Below are 21,461 nucleotides of genomic sequence, written 5' to 3'. Positions count from 1 at the left end.
CAACAGTGGGCTTAATATATTCAGTAAACCACATAAATAGATGTGCTATCATCCAGGCTTTTTTGCTCCATTTATAGAACACAGGCAGAGTAGATTTAGCATAACCTAAAGGGCCCTAAAATTTTCAGAATTATAAATGAGCATTGGCTTCAACTTAAAGTCACCAGCTGTATTAGCCCCTAACAAGATAGTCAGCCTTTATGTCTTTGAAGTTTTGAAGCCAGGCATTGACTTCTCCCCTCTAGCTGTGAAAAGTCCTAGATGGCATCTTCTTCCAATAGAAGGCTATTTTGTCTACACTGAAAATTTGTTGTTTAGTGTAGCCACCTTAATTGATGATCTTAGCTAGATCTTCTGGATAACTTGCTGCAGCTTCTACATTCAGCCCTTGCTGCTTCACCTCACACTTCTATGTTATGGAGATAGTTTCTTTCCTGAAACCTCATGAGCCAAACTCTGCTAGCTTCAAACTTTTCTTCTGCAACTCCCTCACCTTTCTCAGCCGTCATAGAATTGAAGAGATAGGGCCTTCCTCTGGATTAGGCTTTGGTTTATGGGAAGTTGTCCTGGTTTGATCTTCTATCCCAACCACTAAAACTTTCTTCTTATCAGCAGTAAGGCTGTTTCACTTTCTTATTGTTTGCATATTTACTGGAGTAGCACACTTTACTTCCTTCAAGAGCTTCTGCTTTGCATCCACAGCTTGGCGAACTGGTTAGTGCAACAGGCCTAGGTTTTGATCTATCTCAGCTTTTGACATGCCTTCCTCACTAAGCTTAATCATTTCCAGTTTCTGATTCAAAGTGAAGATAGGCAATGCCTACTTTCACTTGAGCACTTAGAGGCCATTGTAGGGTTATTAATTGGCCTAATTTCAATATTGTTGTGTCTCAGGAAATAGGGAGGCCCGAGGAGAGGGACAGAGATGGGGCAATGGCCAGTCAGTGGAGCAGTCAGAACACACACATTTATTAAGTTCGCTGTCTTAATGGGCAGGATTCCTGGCACCCCAAAACAATCACAATACTAACATCAAAGATCACTGGTCACAGATCACCATAACAAATATAATAATGAAAAAGTTTGAAGTACTGTGAGAATTATCAAAATGTGACACAGAGACACGAGTGAGCAAATGTTGTTGGAAAAGTGGCACCAATAGACTTGCTCGAGGCAGGGTTGCCACAAAACTTCAATTTGTAAAACATGCAATATCCATAAAGTGCAATAAAGCAAAGTGCAATAAAACAACATAACCCTATAATGTGTTTCAAACAATTGTATTCATTGTTATTTACCATCTTCTGCTCCCCTTTCTTATTGTAGAGAATTCAGAATAATACACTACGGACCATTACGGTATATTTGGTGCTAATAGATTTTCATAAAGGTTTCTGAAAACCTAACTACAATTTCATTCATAGCTTTATTTCTATAACAAAAGATGCTGAAAATTTCAAACAACCAACTAAAAATTATAACCACAATAGAACTGTCCACATGCCAGAAACTGTGCTAAACTTTTTGAATGCAAATCTCATTTAATGTATACAATAGCCATGTTAGGTGAGTATTATTATTATTCCTATTTTATAGATAAAGAAAATGAAGTTTGGAGACATTAAGTAATTTGTCTAAAATCCAGCTAGTAAATGGTAGAGTCAGGATTTGTACTCAGGTCTATCTAACTCTGAAGCCCATGCTATTAACCACTATCTTTAATATTTGACAGACCATCATGTTAAACAATGGCTCTCAACAAAAGTGTACTGCCTTCCTGAAGGGTTTGGAGATGATGGGGGTAGGAGAACAAGAAGAACTGTCCTGCCCAGATGCCAACAGAATTAAGCCCCACTGAAAAAATATTGATTTAGAAGTATTCTCCTTAATCTGCAAACCTCCAGATATAAAAATTAGGACTATTTTGATTATTTTAAGAAACTTCTTCCTTTTAAAAATTTGAAATTATTTACATGTTTCATTAATTCACATTGCTTTTCTCATCAACTCTGCAGGAAAAATGATGCTTTGTCTTATATAAAAAGTTGAATTATACCAATTCTCTAAACATTGTCACAATTATTTTAAAATTAAAAAATAAAATGGGCTTCCCTGGTGGCGCAGTGGTTGAGAATCTGCCTGCCAATGCAGGGGACACGGGTTCGAGCCCTGGTCTGGGAGGATCGCACATGCCGCGGAGCAATTAGGCCCATGAGCCACAACTACTGAGCCTGCGCGTCTGAAGCCTGTGCTCCGCAACAAGAGAGGCCGCGGTAGTGAGAGGCCCGCGCACCGCAATGAGGAGTGGCCCCCACTTGCCGCAACTAGAGAAAGCCCTAGCACAGAAACGAAGACCCAACACAGCCAAAAAAATAATAAATAAATAAATAAATAAATTTTAAAAAAAATAAAATAAAATGGGTGGTACCAAAGTGATTTATGAACAAACCTGAAGGTATGAGTGACAATATATGTACTCTTTAAAGGAGCCTCTACATACAGGGATAAACAAAGGTTTTTTTAAAAATAAGGGGCAAAAAGGGGCAGAGAGAGGCATTAAAAAGTTGTATTAGGAAACTTTTGGGGATGGTGGATATGTTCACTCTCATGATTGTAGTGAAGGTTCAAGGTCCGTACATATGTCAAAACTTATCAAATTATACACTTTAAATATGTGCAGTTTATTGTTTGTCAATTATACATCAATACAACTATTTTTAATATAAAAATTAATTTCTGGAGCCTAAAAAGTAAAAGAATATTCTAAGTATTGTCTCCAAACAGTCCCACAAAGCCTGAGATGTAATACAAATGGAAGGTTAAAGGAAATAAACAAGTGACTGATTCACAATTTCCTTCTTAAACTGGGTATAGGACTGCAGAAATTAAGTAGCAAAAATACGAATATTCCAAAATACAGAAGAGAGGGATCTCCTTGCTGGAGCCCCTTTTCCTAATTCAGATCAACAGCATGCACTGAGGCAGGGCTGGGCGAGAAACCGCAGTCAACACCACGCAGACACCCAGTCCCAGAAGTCACCCACTGGCTACACAGAGCCCACATATTATACATCACTGGCATGTTGGGTTTGCTCCTCACTGTGTTTAAAAAATATCTTTTTTAATTAGTTGCCAACCTTTAAAAATTTAGATTTTACCCCCAAATCTTTTTTACTTTTCTTGGAAGATCTGGTAAACCCCTGGGCCCATGTTTCCAACCTGGCCTCAGGCCAAGCACTCTGGTCAGCCACAGGCTCCAAGACTCAGTGTCCATTCTGTCTTGTCCCTGGCAGCTTGACCCACTTACATTACCCAACCAGCTCTTCACAGACTTTTGAGTTTGCAGTCCTTACCCTAAGGCTATAAAGATTTTCTCTGATGAATGTTTTGTTTTGTTTTGATACTATCTACAGGCTTAACCCCACATTAAAGAGAACAGTCCTTAATTAGAGGTGCAATTCTTACTCCAAAGGGTAGGGAGCTCAGCAGAAAGTGACAGCAAACAAGAAACTAGACTTAACCATACCCATCCGTGAAGTAGAGGCCAGGCCAGAATAAAAACAAATCCTGGAAACTGGTTCTTATGGCACTAGTTTCAACAAATTCAGTGAAGAAACTTCTGACATATAATTTGTCTCCTTGAGATCTTCCCCAGAGTCCCCCAACACACATACATACACACACACACACACACACACACATACACACAGACCCAATTTCCTCCCTACCTTTCTGCTCCCCAACTCTGCTAGGTCATGAAATGGTAACAGGAATCTCTATTATCCTGCCTCCAACTTAAGATAAAAGAAAATTTCTTTCTTTTTTTTTTTAACCTGGTAAAAAGGGAAAGTTCCCAAGGAATAATCACATAAATTATTACAGGAAAAAAGGGGTCAGAAACCTATTCTCATTCAATGAATAAACAGCCAACATTTTAATCATTACATATCAGAAGCATTAATATTAAAGTCAGGAAGAAGACAAAGAGAGCTGTTATTACTATTAACATTTTTCTACTCAGTTCATAAAATAGTAGGGAGAAATATTACAAAGAAGGCAACAAAAAACTCCTCATTTGCAGATAACCTCACTCTACCTAGAAGACACAAGAGAAATCACTGAAAAATTATGAAAATTAACAGGAGAATTCAGTAAGATGACTGAATGGTTACAAAATTAATATACAAAAATTAGCAGTTCTTTTATATGTCAATAATAATCATAGAAGAAATAAGATGAATAAAAATTCAAACATAATAGCAAACAAAATTATTAAATACTCAGGAACAAAATTAATAAAAGATGCTAGTAAGGTCATGTTATCCTAGAGCAAGAGATGCCTTAAAAGGTTATGAACTGTCCCATCACTAGCTTAGAGAGTGGGGCTAGAATCCACCACAAGAAATTGACTCTATACCTCTGAACCCTCACATGAGCTCCCCTGTCAAAGTTTAGCTGATATACGACCCAAGAGGAATCATGGCTTCTCCTCCCAGTGACAATCTAGATCTGATCAAGGCCTGCATTTCCCTAGCCTCTAGATCTGAATCATAGGAATAAGCTCAAAACTGTTCTCATTTCTCAGATTTCATATAGGAAACAGAGCTAATCAGCAGAGAATCAGGATTCACCACTTTTTCATGGATCAGATAAAATGTCAAGTAGAGAAAACTTACTTATTCTCTAAGAACAGGATTTCAAGGAACTCTTAAAGAACTTTTGGCAGAGAACCTTACTAAATGTTTGTGTGGAAATAAATGAGTACATAAACCTTTTACATTATTACTACTGAATAGAATCAAAAGAAAAAATGTTTTGGAAGTATTTATATTATTAAGAAATTCCCAGTGAATACAGTCCTCAATATTTCAGAATTTGTGATTATTTGACTATGGTTTGGTTTCTGGATTATCTTTCCACTCTCTGGACAAAAGTAGTTTCCTAAGAAAATTAATAGTGTAAGCAAATGGTTTGAAGCACCACAGAAGCATCTGTTTACATTCAGATAATTAATATGCTCACAACTCTTATTATTAAATTAAAGCAGCTCACCTAAGGACTTTTGTAGATAATACTTCATTAGCCTAATTATAATGAGTATATATAGCTGAAGTAATAAAATGGACATCTGTTTTAAAACATTCTTCAATTTAAGCCTTCTACTAAATCAAACTAGCTTTCATACATTACTTTCAATTACTGAGGTTTTTGTGGGGGGGGAAACAAAAAAAAACCCCCATTGAAATAGAAAATAAAATTTTCTTACCTTTGAAGTTCTCCATTCCCAGCCATCGCCTATCTTCTGTGAATGTTTAATGAATTCTGCACAATAATGCTGGAACGTTTCCTCTCCAAAGAACTCATCTTCTTCCATACTAAATAACAACTGAAATATAAAAACTATTAGCATCAGCTGTGGAATGAATACTGAAAAGAATTCAGCTAATTCACTTATTTCTTTAAACAAACAAAAATTTGGGATGTACATTGGAAAATAACCTCAGAGTCACTCCAAAAAAAAAAGTGTTTTGTTTCCATCTTTCTCACCTTATCCCCCTTTTTTAATCAGGAAGAAAATGTGATCAACATGAAAACCCAGGGACTTCCCTGGTGGCGCAGGGGTTGGGAATCCGCCTGCCAATGCAGGGGACACGGGTTCAAGCCCTGGTCCGGGAGGATCCCACATGCTGCAGACCAACTAAGCCCGTGCACCACAACTACTGAGCCTGCGATCTAGAGCCCGGAAGCCACAACTACTGAAGCCCACGCACCTAGAGCCTGTGCTCCGCAACAAGAGAAGCTACCGCAATGAGAAGCCCACGCACGCAATGAAGAGTAGCCCCTGCTCGCGCAACTAGAGAAAGCCCGTGCAGTGCACAGCAACGAAGACCCAATGCATCCAAAAATAAATAAATAAATTTATTTTTAAAAAAAAATGAAAACCCAAAACCTAGCTTTGTATTGATAACAAATACGTATCTATGGTTCAAAAAGTTTAGTTTGTCCATAAATTTACTTTCAAGTGTTTATTATCTCACTTCTTCTAAGCTAATGCTTCCAAACAACCTCCTCACACTTCCTTCTCTATCTCCTACCTTAGCTCTTATATAGACAGCATCACAGTGATTAGTGGAGCTGGGCTGTTCTTCACACCTTATATTAGAGTTCAACTCACTAACAAAAGATGTTCTAAAGCCTGAAAGTATTTGTTTTGCAAGGTGTAAGGTGATGATCACCTAATTAATTACCTACTTTACCGAGTCTACAAATGTGCCAAAATCAAGGATTACCCATATATTTGTTATATAAATCTATCCAAAACATGAAACATTGTTTATAGAAAGAAAATTTTAGAGCAGCTGGAAGGAAACTCACAGATTATATAGTTCAAGTCTCTTGATGAGAAAAGTTGGACCAAGTGAATTCCCACATTCTCCTCATTAGTGATAAGCATCATCAGGACAACGAGCACTTGTTAACTGCTTACTACGTCAGGTACTTTGCTAGACACTTCACAGTTCCATTTAATCCTCACACAACCCAAAGGCTGCTGTTACCCTCATTCCTCAAATGAAAAAGAGTAAGTAATCTGCTCAAGAATACAAATGAGGAAAAGTTCAAACCCCAGTTTGGCTCCAGGGCCAATGATCTGTCTATACTAGCTGATTCCCAGTCCAGTGTTCTTTCTGATTATTCAAATTTAGTATGACCTACATAAGAATTTGTTCACTCATCCAACAAATACATATTGTATGTAAGTAGTAGGCACTGTGCATAGGTAAAGGTTAGACACACAAAAATGAAAAACTGTATAGTCCTTGCCTTGTAAGAACTTATCTTGAATGAAGCATTGTAGGATGTTGAGCAGCATTCCTGGTCTCTATGCACTGGGATGCCAGTAGCATCCTTTTCCCCAGTTGTGACAACCAAAAATGTCACCAGACATTGCCAAAGGTTCCCTGGGGGACAGTCACTCTATAGCTGCTTACTTCTCTGTCTTTCGTGGTTGCAGAAGCGTTTACCCACCTGGCAAACTCATACACATTCTACAGGTGTCCCTCCAGGATGCTTCCATCAAGATGTACCTTGTGTTTCCCCCACTAGACCATGAACATCTCAAGGACAAGATCCGAGTCTAATTCATCTTGGTATCCCCAGCACCCAGCTTAGTGCCTGGCTCTAGACTGAACCTGATAAACATTTGTTGGATGAATGAATAAGTAAATGAAGTATGAACTGTAAAAAAAAAAAAAAAAAAACTTATCTTGCAATGAAGGGAGATAACCAGTAACAATAATTACAGCAGAAACTCTCTTATAAGACCAACCTCCATTCAACTTGCCAGATTAATTGACACAGCATCTATTCCCTCTGTAAAACAATGACTAATGTCTACAGCATGCTTTTTATGAAGCATCTCTACTCCTATCAGTTGAGTGTACTTTCACAAACCATATTCATGTATCATAAATACATACTTTAATTAAATGCAACACAAACCAAACCAATAAAATGTAAGTAAAAAAGAAACACAACTGTTATTTCTATGATGTAGACTTCATAAAGACTTGGAAAGAGTATAAAGGTAAGTCTTCATAAGAAAAAACAAACTACTATTGAACTAGTTATAGACAATACAACTGAAAAGATTGGCTGAGGGGAAAAAAATCTTACAAATCAAGGATTATGCACTCAGATTGTGGCACAAGTGGCTTGAGTTCTTTCATTTAAACCAAAACTAGAAATATACAGGATGCATTCCAGGTTCAGTATAATTAAGAATGAACAATGAATTCCAATCAAGTACCCATACTCAAAGAAAATGCCTTGGTCATACACGAGAAAATTCGCAAATGAATGTTTATATGTTTTAAGTTGAAATAAAATGTTTTAAGTACATATGTATCTTTTAAGCTCTAGCTTTAATCAAATTTCTCAATCAACAGCTCAACTCTTAATTCTGATAGCAATGGAAAAGAAGACTTCGAGTTAAAGTATATAAACGGAGTGATGCACAGATTATGGTAGGCACAAGAAGAGTTCCTTACAAAGAGGGGATGGTGTGGGAAAGTGTGTGGGGTGGGGGTGGAGATGAATCTTTAAGGTTAAGTAGGAGTTTTTGCAGGGTAAATTGTCAGTGAGTGAAGCACAGGGGTTAGAACAGTGGTCCAAGCGGGGAGGACAGTGTGAACTAAGGTAAGTAAGGGTGTAGAGAACCGCAAGTTTGATGTCACCAACATGATAAAGAGACGATAGTAAGATAGAGATAGTCAAATCCCATGCAAGTTAAATCTGTCTGCCGTCACTAGTGGAGGAGAAGTGGATGGGAAGGGCCTCAAAGATACCAGATAGAATAGTGATGAACTTCCTGAAAGGTCATTTGTGTGCCATGCCAGAGTTTGGACTGTCTCCATAGGAAACAGAGAATCAGACATTGGAGCTGAAAAGGTCAGAATAGTAAGTCATTGGTGGTTCTGTGGAGGATGGATCTGAAGGGTACAGCCTGAGGGCAGGGAGGAGAGTTAGAAGCTGTTGCTGGATGAGAGGTCATGAGGATCTGAAGCCAGGCAATGAAATGCAGCAGAAAGAATACATATCTTAAGTTATGGAGACAAGCTGAAATGAACTTAAGAGATTTGGAAGTCATCTGTTTAAAAGAGACAAATGAAACCATGAGGGTAAATACTGCCCAGCTGGAATGCAATAGCAAATTCTTAATAAGCCTTCTGCTGGGTCATGAAATTTTACACTAAATTTTGTATGTATATGCCTATCTATATTTTGGAAAGGAAAGATTCTATAATTTTCAACAGACTGTTCGAGGGGTCTTAACCAGAAAGTTAGGAACCTCTATGCATAGTGAGAAAAGCAGTGGGTTGAGAAAGAAACCTTCAGAGCAGCAGCATTTAAGGGACCTACTGAGGAAGAGGAACAAACAAAAGAGCTAGAGAATGAGTCAGGCATTAGGAGATCCTAGCAAGAGCAATGCCACAGAGCCCAGGGAGTAGAGAATAACTAACAAAGAACCAACAATGTCAAAAGAAAAGAGAGGTCCGTTAAGAAAAGGACTGAAAACATCCATGGAGCTTGAAAATGAAGCAGTCATTGAGGCCTTAGTGAGCAGTTTCAGCAATGTTGGAGACAGAAGCCAGGTTGTGGTGGGCTGAGAAGAAAACTACAAGTGAGGAAATAAGTAAAAACTTTGTAGACTACTTTTGAAAAAAATTGATTGAAAAGTAGATACAAATTGGTAACAGAAGCAGCACACAGGCTTAAGGGAGGATACTGTTTTTCCTAAGAAAGGGAGATATGAATATATGTTTAAGCTGAGCAAAGAGGGTTGGAGAGAGGGAAAAGTTGAAAATACCAAAGAGAGAAAGTGACTGATGAAGCAATATCCTAAAGGGGCTGGGAGGAGATGTGGTCATCAGCACAGGAGGATGGATTTGAACAACACAATTAACACCTTGTCCCTTGCAGAGGAAAGGCATTTGAGGATGAACATAAAAATTAGAGAAGTTTTTCAAATGGCACCCCAAATTAAGGAAGACAAAGTCTGATGATCACAAGATTTTCAGATGCAGGGGTAGAGGATAATGATAAAAGGAGAGTGTTTGAGAAAGCGAGTATAAATTAGGAATTGATGGTGAAGAAGAAGAGAGGACAGCATTTTAAGATGAGCAGATACAAGTGAAGGCCCAGTACAGGCTGGGAGCCTGAATTTGCAGTGCAACACTCTGTGAGGTATTGTGGTTGCCTTCAGCAGTGCTCAGCTCCCCAGGTGTCAGAACAAGCAGAGAGGGCTGCATTGACTATGCATGCAAGTTGAGGTTTTGCTGGGTTGAGTCAGTGTAAGGATAAGGGTGAAAGAGGAAACAGAATATGCTAGTGAGAACAGCTCAGAGGTCCAGATTATGTAGAAAAAGAAAAGATGCCAAGAGAAGGTTAAAGGGGCTGGGAAAATATGGCAGTATCAAGAAATACTGCATATGAAAGAGGGTAAAGGACAACTGCAGTGAAAGGAGGGAAATGGAAGATGGGAAGGCTATGAGATTTAGAAATTGAGAAGGTCTCAGCTGTGGCCATGGAAATAAGTTATAAGGTAGCTTGGAGATGAAGGTCACTGGAGCTCACAAAGTTTAAAAAACTATAAGACGTATAATGTTTGCTGTCTTCCACATGGACACTGAAGTCATTTAGGATTATTCTGAGAGCTACTGGGAATGCAGAGCTCTTTAAAAAATATGTAAGTTAAACTAGGAGATTTAGAAATGACAAGGGGCAAATGGTAGAAGACAATAGAGCACAGAGGTGGTAAGTAATATGTGGTATATAATGCCAAGTCCATCAAGAATAATCACTAATAAACCAATACCTGTGTTCATGATAGCCAAACACAGCCTTGGATTCCTTCTCAAGATGGCGCTCAAGGCAGCAACTACCAGTGATTAGGGACAGCATGTGAGAAAAAAGTCTACCTTGCCATACCTGGTAGAGCTGAATTTCATGAGCCTCAAAGGAGCAGGAATATTTACATGAGGCTGGAGAAGCAGTAACCTAAAGCTGGCTCTTCAGAAGTGGGGGTTACCAGCAATCTCAGCACCCTGAGCTTTGTAGAGTGGAGGAAAAAGCCTCCATTCAAAGAGTTTTTGGGTTTTGTTTGTTTGTTTGTTTTTTAAGTCAAGTTTCCTTTAAAACAAGTTAGTGGAAGCACTAACCTGTGCAGATGTTAACATCATGTAAGATACGTGTGGAAACATCCACACTACATCCACTCACTACTCTCACCCTGGAGATTCACAATGCACATTTATATGGGGAAACTATTAACTCAGGGTTTCCCAACTCTTTTGACCACAAAATTCTTTTTCCTGGGAACACTTTTTAACATCTTACTCCACAGAATGTAGTAAAGGAAATAATGAATTAAGGGTTTAGACAAGTTTTTTTTTTTTTTACTGTGGATGTGTGCTCCTGAGATCACAATGGAGAGGAATAGGGGAACAGTGGGAGAACAAGTTTGGGAAGAGAAAGCACCAAGTACAGGAACCAAGTACAGAAGAGTTGATAAACTCCAGGGGCTTCTACAAAGGCAGTCAAATGTTTCAAGGGTGTAAGTGAGATCTCCAGTTTACACAAAGAATTCACGTTAACAAGGTGCTTCAGTGCAGATAAAAGTTGAGAAAGTGACATCTAAGAAGTCTGTAAAAGGAAGAACAGAAGCTATCTTAGCAAAAGGAGGAGGTAAAGGGAGCAGACTGTGCAAATGCCCAAGAATGTAAGAGAAGGTCTGGTAATTGAAGAACTCTTGTTTGACTGAAATACAGAGGTAGAGGAAGGGTACTGAGAAAATCACAGTTGATGAAGACAAGAGAGCCTTGTAGCCTGAGGGCTCAAAAGGGTTTTGAAACGGGAGTAAACTGATCAGATTTGCATTCTGGTTTCCAAAGGGGACTACAGATCTAACCAGACTGAAGACCAGTTAAAAGGTCCTTACAATCATTTAGGAGAGACAAAATAATGCTAAACAGAGCCAAAGATTGGCAGTAGGGTAGAAGAGAGACGGATTCAAAAGTTATTTTGATAGTGTAGTATACTCATTACAACAACTGGCTGACCTTGATATGTAAGGGATTGATGGGAGAAAAGGTTCAAGAAAGAGTCCTAGCTCTTTGCCTTAAGTGGTAGTCTACTAACTGAAACAGATCCCTCTAGGAAAAGCAGGTCTGGGGAGTGAGATGGGTTTAATGTAGCACTACGGAGTTTGAGTTTGAAATGCCTATGGAATACCCAGCAAAGAGATCTAGCAGGAATTTTTAGATGGATCTGGAACTCAAGAGGAAAGAGAAATCTGAGCTAGAAATATTGATTCTAAATCAGCATTTCATAGATAACAGAACACATTTGATCACTTAGGGAGAGGATACAGAACAAGAATAGAAAGACCAAAACAAAGTGGTTAGAGAAATAATTTTTCCAACTATATGATGACCGTGACATATACTGAGAGATACTAAATCAAAGAAAAACTGAATTTAATTCATAAATAATACTAATACATTTTGGAACATTCTATAAATTCCAAACAAACCTTCACTTAATAACAAAATTGAACTAAGTGAAAACACTCCATTCCCTAAGCCCTCCAGTTACTTGAGGTTTACTGAACTCTTCAAAATGTTAGTCAAAACATAAAATTTCACTCAATAGCCATAGTTTATCTAATTAACAGCACTGTGCCACTAGCAAGATGACTGAACATCAAAGCACTAATTAATATTTGGTTGAATACTTTTAAAATTATCTAAGGACCGGGCTTTGCTGAAGGATGTTACATACAATAATAAAAACACTTATGGCTTGATTACAAAATTAGGAATTATATTATATTAAAATGATATCCATCTCAATTCAAATCATCATAATATGGTATAATGAAATATCACTGAGTAATTATTGCCTCTTTGCTCAAGTTAGAATATTTCAACTCATTAAAAATGAAAATATAATTCAATTAACATTTTTATAGGTACTTTTCAAGTTGTAATACTCTTGTCCTTTACCAAGTTCCTAGACTAGTAGAGACAGAAATTAGAATCTTAAGAACTTTCTATTATGAGATGGCTGAAATTACGGTCAAAAATGGAAATAACCACAACTGCAGCTTATTAAGCAATAATGGCAAGAATAATCCTTATTTTGCACATGGAAAACCTGAGACATGTGAACTGCCTATGTTTCCAGACTTAAGCTACCTTCAGATCAGAGGTGACAACAGAACACAGATGAACTCACAGTAAAAGACTACTTCCAATTCTCATCTTATCCTTAACAATGAACCTCTCATCTCTTATTATAAGGAAAAGTCAGAAATGAGTCAGAGCTCTTTCATGTCATAAAGTGTAAGTTGTTAATACATCTATTTTGTTTGAGTTTCACGCTTGCTGAACAGCTGTTTGTTTTTTTTAAGCTCAAACAATCAAAACTTTAAGTGCTCCAACAGAGGCTAAAGATTGGAAAGGTAGAATAATTTTTTTTCCTCACCAAGTGAAAGAAGTCTTTCTAAACTATAGGTTAGCCCTAAAGTAGACAGTGTGAAGAAGCTTATTCTGCTGGTATTAAATATATCTTTTCAGAAAAGCGGCCCCAATGAATTCTAACACTGTGTATATAATCATTGTTCAAATGATCTTTCTTAATTTTAAAAACAATTTTTTTTCACTACAACTCTCCACATTTTTTTATAGGATTTTTAATCTAATGTGTGGGGAACTGATTCTTTGTTTTTGTTTGTTTTGTGGTTTTGGTCAGAGACATTTCTTTTGATGAATCTATAAATCAATATATATCAGAGTCATAACAAGACTAAAACACTGTAAGACATAACTAAATTTCTCCAGAACTTAAGATCATTTACAAAAATGTGATTATCACAGAACATATTGTACTATGCACCCCTTTAAACATTAAAGATCATTTTTAACTAATAAAAGTAGGCAACTTCCTCTGCACTTGTCCCTCCTTGCAGCAATTCTGCATTTTAACTGTAGATTTAGACTCTTTCCTAAAAAAACATGCAATTACTAGCTAGGGAAGTGAATTCAACCTATTATCTTTATGAGAATTTGGCTTGAATTAATTTAGATTAATCACTTACCTAGCAGGATCCTCGGGCAGTGGTCCTCAAATTTTAGAGAGTAAAGAAGCACCCAGGGTACAAATTTAAATGTGGAATCCTAGGCTCAGACCAGAAACATTACCTGATTCTGAAGGCCCCAAAATAAGCATTTGTAATTAGCACCAGAGATACTTTTGAGGATTCATGCTACAACACTGAGACAAAAGATAGATCATTTTAATAGGGGTATTAATGGGCCTGGATTTCAAGGCATTTGGCAGCCTGGGCAGGGCACAGCAGGTGTGACCCCAGTAATCCAATAAATAGCACAGGAAGCAGCAAAAGAAAGGAAGCTGATTCAGGCTTGGCAGCATTTGGCCAGCAGGCTCAGCACTCCCTCCTTGCCTTCCCACTGAAACACATATCTGAAATCAAACTTTAAACGGGATACAACATTGTACCTAAACTGAAATTGAGGGATTTGAGGTAGCTTTATTGGTAGCTGATGCTTGCTTTGGCCTCTGTGGCAAAAGGTCCAGTTAGGAAGAGGGTAAGAAGGCGTCTCACTCTCAATTCTATATTTCCTTCAGAAAAAAAGAGCCTGCAGTGGCCCCGCAGCTTGGGGCTGAGGACAGAGTTCATGAGACCGCTTCCTTTCCTCAACCCCCACCATCTTCCAAGAGTTTAGGGAACATCTCCTTCAGTGGGACTTTATGCAGTGGCATGCTGGAGCTGGATTGTATCAAAGAGTCAATAGTTAAGTTTTCAGGAATTTGGGGAGCCAGCTGACATCATGTTGACAGCCTGAAATTGACCACAGCGGGAATATTTACACCACAGAAATCGGCAAATGCCACAACTGGCTTCTAATACCCATTAGTAATTCTCTTTCAAGAACATTCTTTACCAATGATATAATGTTCACGGCCAGGAGTGGAAGGTGTCAGCAATAGGTAGCTGTGGGAGCAGTATGAGCCCTCAGAAGAATACAGTCTCACCACTACACTCAAAAAACTATAAACCAGGCTTCCCTGGTGGTGCAGTGGTTAAGAATCCGCCTGCCAACGCAGGGGACACAGGTTCGAGCCCTGGTCCAGGAATATCCTACATGCCGTGGAGCAACTACCTGTGCACCACAACTACTGAGCCTGCGCTCTAGAGCCCACGAGCCACAACTACTGAAGCCCACGTGCCACAACTACTGAAGCTTGCGCGCCTAGAGCCCATGCTCTGCAACAAGAGAAGCCACCGCAATGAGAAGCCCGCACACTGCAACGAAGAGTAGCCCCCGCTCGCTGCAACTAGAGAAAGCCCACGTGCAGCAACAAAGACCCAAAACAGCCAAAAAAATAAATAAATAAAATAAATTTATAAAAAAAAAACTATAAACCACTTCAAATTACAGAAAAATACTCCCCTCATTAGAGACATAGGACTGAAAGATTAGACAATAGGAAAAGAAGACTCTCCTGAGTACAGAAAGATCTATCCTTCATAAATTGGGTTATATCTATCAATATGCTCTCCAACCTAACACTGAGAAGAGTCCTCCAGCATCTAAGTGTAGTGAGGAGGATGAAGGTAGCTTACTCACTCTGACAAGAATGAGCAACACCATCCCTACACAAGTCCCTCTTCTGTCAAGGTAAGAAAACCAAAAACCTCAATAATAGCACAGGGCCAAGATGAAGCTTGTGCATCATAAGAAAGAGGAGCACTGCCATAAAGAGGAAGAGAGAAAGCTTGCTCCTATAATGGGCTTATACTCGGAATCAGGAGAAAAACTTAGAAATTATCTAATTTACCAATTGAAAAAGAAAAAGGAAAAATAAAAACGCAGCCTCTGAAAGCAAGAGATGAGAAGGAAAAAAACAGCTAAGATTAAAAAGGAAACTGAAGAAGAAAAAACTGGAAGGGAATTCAAACATATAATATTGGGTTGGCCAAAAGGTTCGTTTGGGTTTTTCCATAAGATGTTATGCAAAAACTGGAATGAACTTGGGCCAACCCAATATTAGACAAACTCTATAAAAGAGGCAAAAGAGAGAAGTACAGAAGCTTGAAAAGAATCTCATTAACATTTTAGCATATACACATGAGGTGATCTCCAAACACGGAAGAAAAAGAACCAAGATGAAAACAATACATACTGATTGATAGAAAGGACAAAGAACACAGATCTAACCTACAAATAACTGGCATTTCTGAATTGAAATCATAAGCAAACATATCATTGAAAAATTTTTCCTCATCTGGGTAAAAGAAAGATTAAAGAGATTTACTTCTATAAATTGAGTGGACTCACTATGTTTGAGAAAACTGCTAGAAGGAAACCTATGCCTACAGGTAGTCTATGGAACATCTTTATTTAAAGAACAAAAAGGAAAACAAAAATGCAGGCAGAAAAAAAGTTTACCTACAAAGGAACAAAAATCAGTGTAGCCTCAGCCATCTCTTCCACAGCAAGGAAAACTGGAAGATGATAGAGCAATGTCTAAACAGCTGAGGACCTGTGACTTATAATTTTATGTCTTACCACCTATAACAGAGTTAAGCACACAGCAAATATTAAGTAAGAATTGTAAGGAACAAAAGAAAAATTCAAAATTTTAAATGAATTTATTTTACATATCTCTACCTCTTTATAGCACCTTTCTTCAACTAAACTTTTAAGCCTATTCATCAGTTGGATCTTTTCCCATTCAAACAACAGATTTATATGACATCTAACCTTTCTGATACTGGTGTCATTACTTTTATAAGAAGATTATCATTTTTTTTTACATAAACCAAGACTTCTCTGCATGCACATGAGAGAAATTGTTCCTCTGACAGTGATGATTTGACCTGATCCACCAGCTCAAACTCTTTTGCTGCCTTTGAACAGTGGGACTTGTAGAACTAACTCTAGTCAGCACATATACTAATTAGACCAGAACCAGGAACTAAAGGCTTATGACCTTGGCCAAAGATATTCAACAAATAAGAAGGTACAAAAAGATCAACACTGTATCAGAGGTTATGGACTCAGTGCTGGTCTAAATAGTCTGAATATATGATAGAGCAATGTGTTTTTAAAATATATTACCAAGTGTCATTATTTTTTGGAAAAAAAAGCTGTTGGACTTTTTTTGTAATGGAAGAGACAGTCCCTTTAAATTTTTCTTCTTGCAAAGTCTTCATTAAAGGCTAAATTAATGTGCCTTCTTATTTCCACAAGCTTTTTATTCATTCACTCAGCACCTACAATATCCTAGCACTTGCTATGTGTGTGTCCTCAGAGGAAGAAGTGTCCAACTTTTTCTGGGAAACTCAGAGAAGACTCCAAAAAAACAGGGAGTCTGGAAAACGCAGAACTGAATTTTGAAATTTGAATAAGGGCCTAACAAGTGGAGACAAAAGCATGTCAAAAAGATGGAAGGGCTCCAGCAAGACAGGGTCTGAAAAGAATATGCTAGGTTAAAAGGAAAAAAAAAAGGCAGTAGTTGAAGCATAGGTTGTATAAAGTATGGGCAGATAAGGTCCAATGGTTCCCAACATCAGGAGGAACCACTCTTGAAGGGGTTGTTTGGAAATGAGTAGGATCAAACTGGGTTGTCACAAAGGGGGAGTGGAGGTTGTAGTTTGCTATTGCCATTTAGTGCTCAGGGACCAAGTATGATAAGCATCCTGCAATGTATGGAACAGTTCCATAAAAATGGCAGTTGAGCCCCCTTTGAGAAAAAATGAGAAGTAGGCTTAACAAGGTTGGAGAACTTAACCCTAGGGTTTCTTAGTATGACTCTGCATGCATACCTTTGAAATCTGTGATCACAATGTGCATTTCACTCACTAAACACTTCCAAGGAAGCTGTTTTTCCTCAGCAAGTGATATGTTTCCTTCTTTCCTCTGACCATCATGAAGCTCAGAACTCAGTCTGTATCCCACCACTAACAATTATACAACTGGTCACAGTATGTATTTGAGTATAATGCACCCCAACCTCACCTTTCTATTCAAGCTTCATATTTTCATGACTGATTTACCTTTATTTTGTATGTTTTTATATTATATATAGTTTATAATCTACTGTAAATACTTTTAGGACAAAATAGGGTATAAATTTTAAAATATAAGCAACAGAAGTAAAATGGAAAACAGAAAATAGAAAACTAGATAGTAAGATAGGGAAAAAAATATATCCAGCCCCCAGAATCATCCTGGGAGCACTTTAAGAGACTTTTTTAAAAGATTGTAATACATGATCTTTGCCCTCAACAGTTTGCAATCAAATTTATAAGAAAAGATTCAAACTGAAAAGAACATTAGAGAATAAAAGACAGTAAAAATTAGTGATAAATTGTACAACCACTGTCTAAAGAATTACTACAGATTAAATAATCATTATAATAGCATGTATTCAGCTCTTACTATGTACCAAAACTATAGTAACTTGTTAAATCCTCACAGCAACCCTATGAGGTAGTCACTGTGATTTTCTCCATTTTACAGATGAGGAAATTGGGACAGAGAGGTTAAGCATTTTGTCCAAGGTAACAGCTGTTAAATGTGGCAGTTTGACCTAAGGCAGTCGGTCTGGAACCAGAGCCTCTGCTCTAGAAGAGTTACATTTCAGATAATCCTAGAAGTATAAAAGGATACTGAAAGGCAGAGATGCTACAGAAAAATGATGAGGAGTGGGGGCAGTCAGTGAATCTAGGAACAGGTTGAAATGAGGCAGAGTAGACAGGTAAAGGGCCTAACTAGAGAGTGTTAGGAATATTAAGGAATATAAGAATACTGGGGGTGGGAAGGGGGGGGCGTGGAGCAGTTTTCTCGAAAAGCTATTACATGACAGTGATATGAAATAACCCTAACTTCAAAGCTAAATTCATATTAGTAAATACTTTTTCTGGGTCCCATAAACCTACAAGATCAAGCACTTTAAGGCCTGGGGTGCCAGGTACATTAGAGGAGCCTCTGGCTCTGCATCGTTTTCAGCTGCCTCTCCCTAACCTGGATGCTTTTACGTAGGGTTTCTTCTCTGTTTCCCTACTTTCCAGTTGTTTTATACCCAGCTGCACTTGGCCCCTGAAGACATTTGTTAATCACCAAATAATCTCGAGGCCATTTTGTTGTTGTTATGGTTCCCTGAGCATGTTTAAAACAGTTTCAAACACTGCCTCTAGGGTCCCAAACACGTCTCTAGGCTTCAAAGATATTAATAACCAAATCAAGCCCAGTCTTAAGGAAACTACTTATATAAACTTTACCCTACTTGTTTTTCCTAAGGGGTTGCTTATCATTCTCAGAAACTTAAAAGCATAATCTTGTAACATTCTATTGTATATCCAATGAATCCAGTTTAGAACCAGTGAAAAGACTGTTTCCACTAGTTTCAATTAAAATATCAATTTTTAAACCTTGTAATTGCAAGACTTTAATTTGACTTTCTCAATACTCAACTTTTTTTTTTGGCCAAGTTTTCATTTTGTAAATGTCTCCTCTTGTCCATATTTGACCCTTCAGAGCAAGGAGGATTCTACGCAGGATTCTAAAAATGTAATTGAACATTACATAGGGCCTATGCCTTCCACTTCTAAAAAGTATAAACTAAGCTTTTGCCACTTAAGAGTGAGGCCATTGCCGAAATGTAATTTTTGAAACGTTATAAACATGATTCATACAAAGTGAGCCTGTGGCAAAGATTTACTGAACTCATAATGAAGGAGCAAGCTCAATGGTAAAAATTATAAAAATCTTGGAAATAGGGCAATAACACAATAATCATCAGTAGTATTTTTTTCTCCCAGTCAGAAATAATTTGCTCCATTAGACAAAAAGAAAAAAAAAGTAACTGCAAAGCCTGGGCCCTAATCGATACTATGTCAAGCAAAAGTATAGTCCCCTAGATAATTAATTGATTCTCAGGTGGGCCTATTAGACACGGCTCTATTTTGACTTTGAAAAGACATGTAGCTATCCTTTCGCCTTCAGAGATGTTTATAATTTCTACCATCATAAAAGTTTGTTTCTACAAATCAGTTAACTATTCCTTTATCCCACCCACCCCCCCATTCGTGATTTCAAATGCTGAGTAGATACGTTATTTGGAAGAAAAACTCCTAATTCTTAATGATTAGAAACTCCTTCAAGTTAAGTGGCACTTAACCACTGAAATCACCAGTAACTTCATATCCTCTGTTTCAAGGTTACGAGGCAAAGAATTTCTGTCTCGGTACAGGCTTTAAACACAGGTCTGTAACTACCTAAATCGAGGGTGAGGTCTCCATGGTGGCCCAGGAGTGCGATCCACACCCGCCAGCGGCTCGCCCCGCGCACCGGCTCCAGCGCGCCCGGCCTGCATTTCACGGGCGGGAGCCCCGCTTCCCCGGCCTTTTGTTCGGGGCTGGGCTGTTTCCCGCCCACCCTCGCCCGCCCTTCCTCTCTATCCCGGCAGTGGGGTGAGGACCGTGCGGGAAACAGAGCCGGAAAAAGACGGCCGGCAAAGGTTGTGGGAATACTCACCCCGCTCCGCTCGGCCCCTGACCCTGCCGCCCAGCCCAGAGTGGGCGGGGCGACGGGGTGGGAGGAGGGGAGCCGGGGAGAGGGACCCTTCAACCTGCGAGCTACCGCCAAGCCAGCGGTCGCGGGGAGGGGAGCAACGGGCCCCCAGGGGCCAAGAGGGCGGTGGCAGAGGAGCAGAGCCAGCCAGCAGGGACGCCCACTAGTAAGACCGCTCTCTACCCATCCCTCAGCCTCCTTCGCCAGAGGCGACCCAATCGGAGCATGCGCACTGGACCTCCCGCACACCCTAGGAGTAGGCTCGCGCGGGCGGCTGACGTCGTGGGCCTCATGCGTGGGGCGGGGGCCGGAGGGCGTGACCTCCCTGCAGTTTCCTACGGCAGCCGCCGAGGCCCCGCCCCGCACCTCAGCAGCCTAAAGAACCGAACAGCGGCTGTTCCGTCAGCGCATCACAAAGGCGGCGCATTGAGGGAGAGGAGGGGTTGCCAGCGGTTTCGAGAGTCACTGCATACTCTCCTCTAACAAACAGCCAAGTATCTGGAAAATAAAAGGATGACCAATGGTGAAAGGTAGGCCAAGAACGGAGCTGAACCGTTTAGTGCCCCTAGAACGTCTCTCGGGGGTTGGAGAACCGTGCCGGCTCTCATAACGCAAGCTGCAAAATTACTGTGAACACAACAATTAAGCACAAGCACCATCCCCTTTGAAACTTAAGGACCGAGGTAAAAGTTAGGGATTCGGGAATTGGCAATAGTACCATCTGTGTCACAAAGCTCAGGAAAAAAAAAAATCTAGCAGGAGAATTAAATTGGGAAAAGGGATAATGAAAAGACTAGAAAGGGCTTCCCTGGTGGCGCAGTGGTTGGGGGTCTGCCTGCTGGTGCGGGGGACGCGGGTTCGGGCCCTGGTCTGGGAGGATCCCACATGCCGCGGAGCGGCTGGGCCCGTGAGCCACAACTGCTGAGCCTGCGCGTCTGGAGCCTGTGCCCCGCAGCGGGAGGGGCCGCGATGGTGAGAGGCCCGCGCACCGCGGTGAAGAGCGGTCCCCGCACCGCGATGAAGAGTGGCCCCCGCTTGCCGTGACCGGAGAAAGCCCTCGCGCGAACCGAAGACCCAACACAGCCAAAAATAAATAAATAGATAAATTAAAAAAAAAAAAAAAAAAAAAAAGACTTCCCTTCTCAATCTAACAGTAAGCTTAACTAAAAAAAAAAAAAAAAAAAAAAAAAAAAAAGACTAGAAAAAGATGTAGGAGTAACAGGGGTGATCCAGCTGAAATACTGAAAATGCAACGGTAGACATCTAAGGGAAAACTAGCATCTGCTCCTTTTAACACAA

At 39.4% G+C, this 21,461-nt stretch overlaps 1 protein-coding gene across 4 annotated transcripts in view; it reads right to left on the bottom strand.

Moving 5' to 3' along the window:
• The window catches only part of ATG10 (autophagy related 10), a 234,970-nt gene extending 214,751 nt beyond the window's left edge, over positions 1 to 20,219 (bottom strand). Inside the window, exons 1-2 of one of the 4 annotated variants that reach the window (XM_007193052.2) lie at positions 20,127 to 20,219; positions 5,267 to 5,386 (exon numbers count right to left, since the gene is read on the bottom strand). In XM_007193052.2, the coding sequence (XP_007193114.2) occupies positions 5,267 to 5,374 (108 nt within the window). In that variant the 5' untranslated portion in view covers positions 5,375 to 5,386; positions 20,127 to 20,219. Of the gene's footprint in view, positions 1 to 5,266; positions 5,387 to 19,867; positions 20,055 to 20,126 lie in introns of those variants that run through there. The other 3 variants (XM_007193050.2, XM_057541457.1, XM_007193051.2) reach the window with 3 other exon arrangements.
• Positions 20,220 to 21,461: the final 1,242 nt, after the last annotated feature.

Source organism: Balaenoptera acutorostrata, chromosome 2 (genome assembly GCF_949987535.1).
Source record: "Balaenoptera acutorostrata chromosome 2, mBalAcu1.1, whole genome shotgun sequence".
NCBI lineage: Eukaryota > Metazoa > Chordata > Mammalia > Artiodactyla > Balaenopteridae > Balaenoptera > Balaenoptera acutorostrata.
Note: the sequence above shows the minus strand (reverse complement) of the source record. Positions and strands in the feature narration are given on the sequence as shown.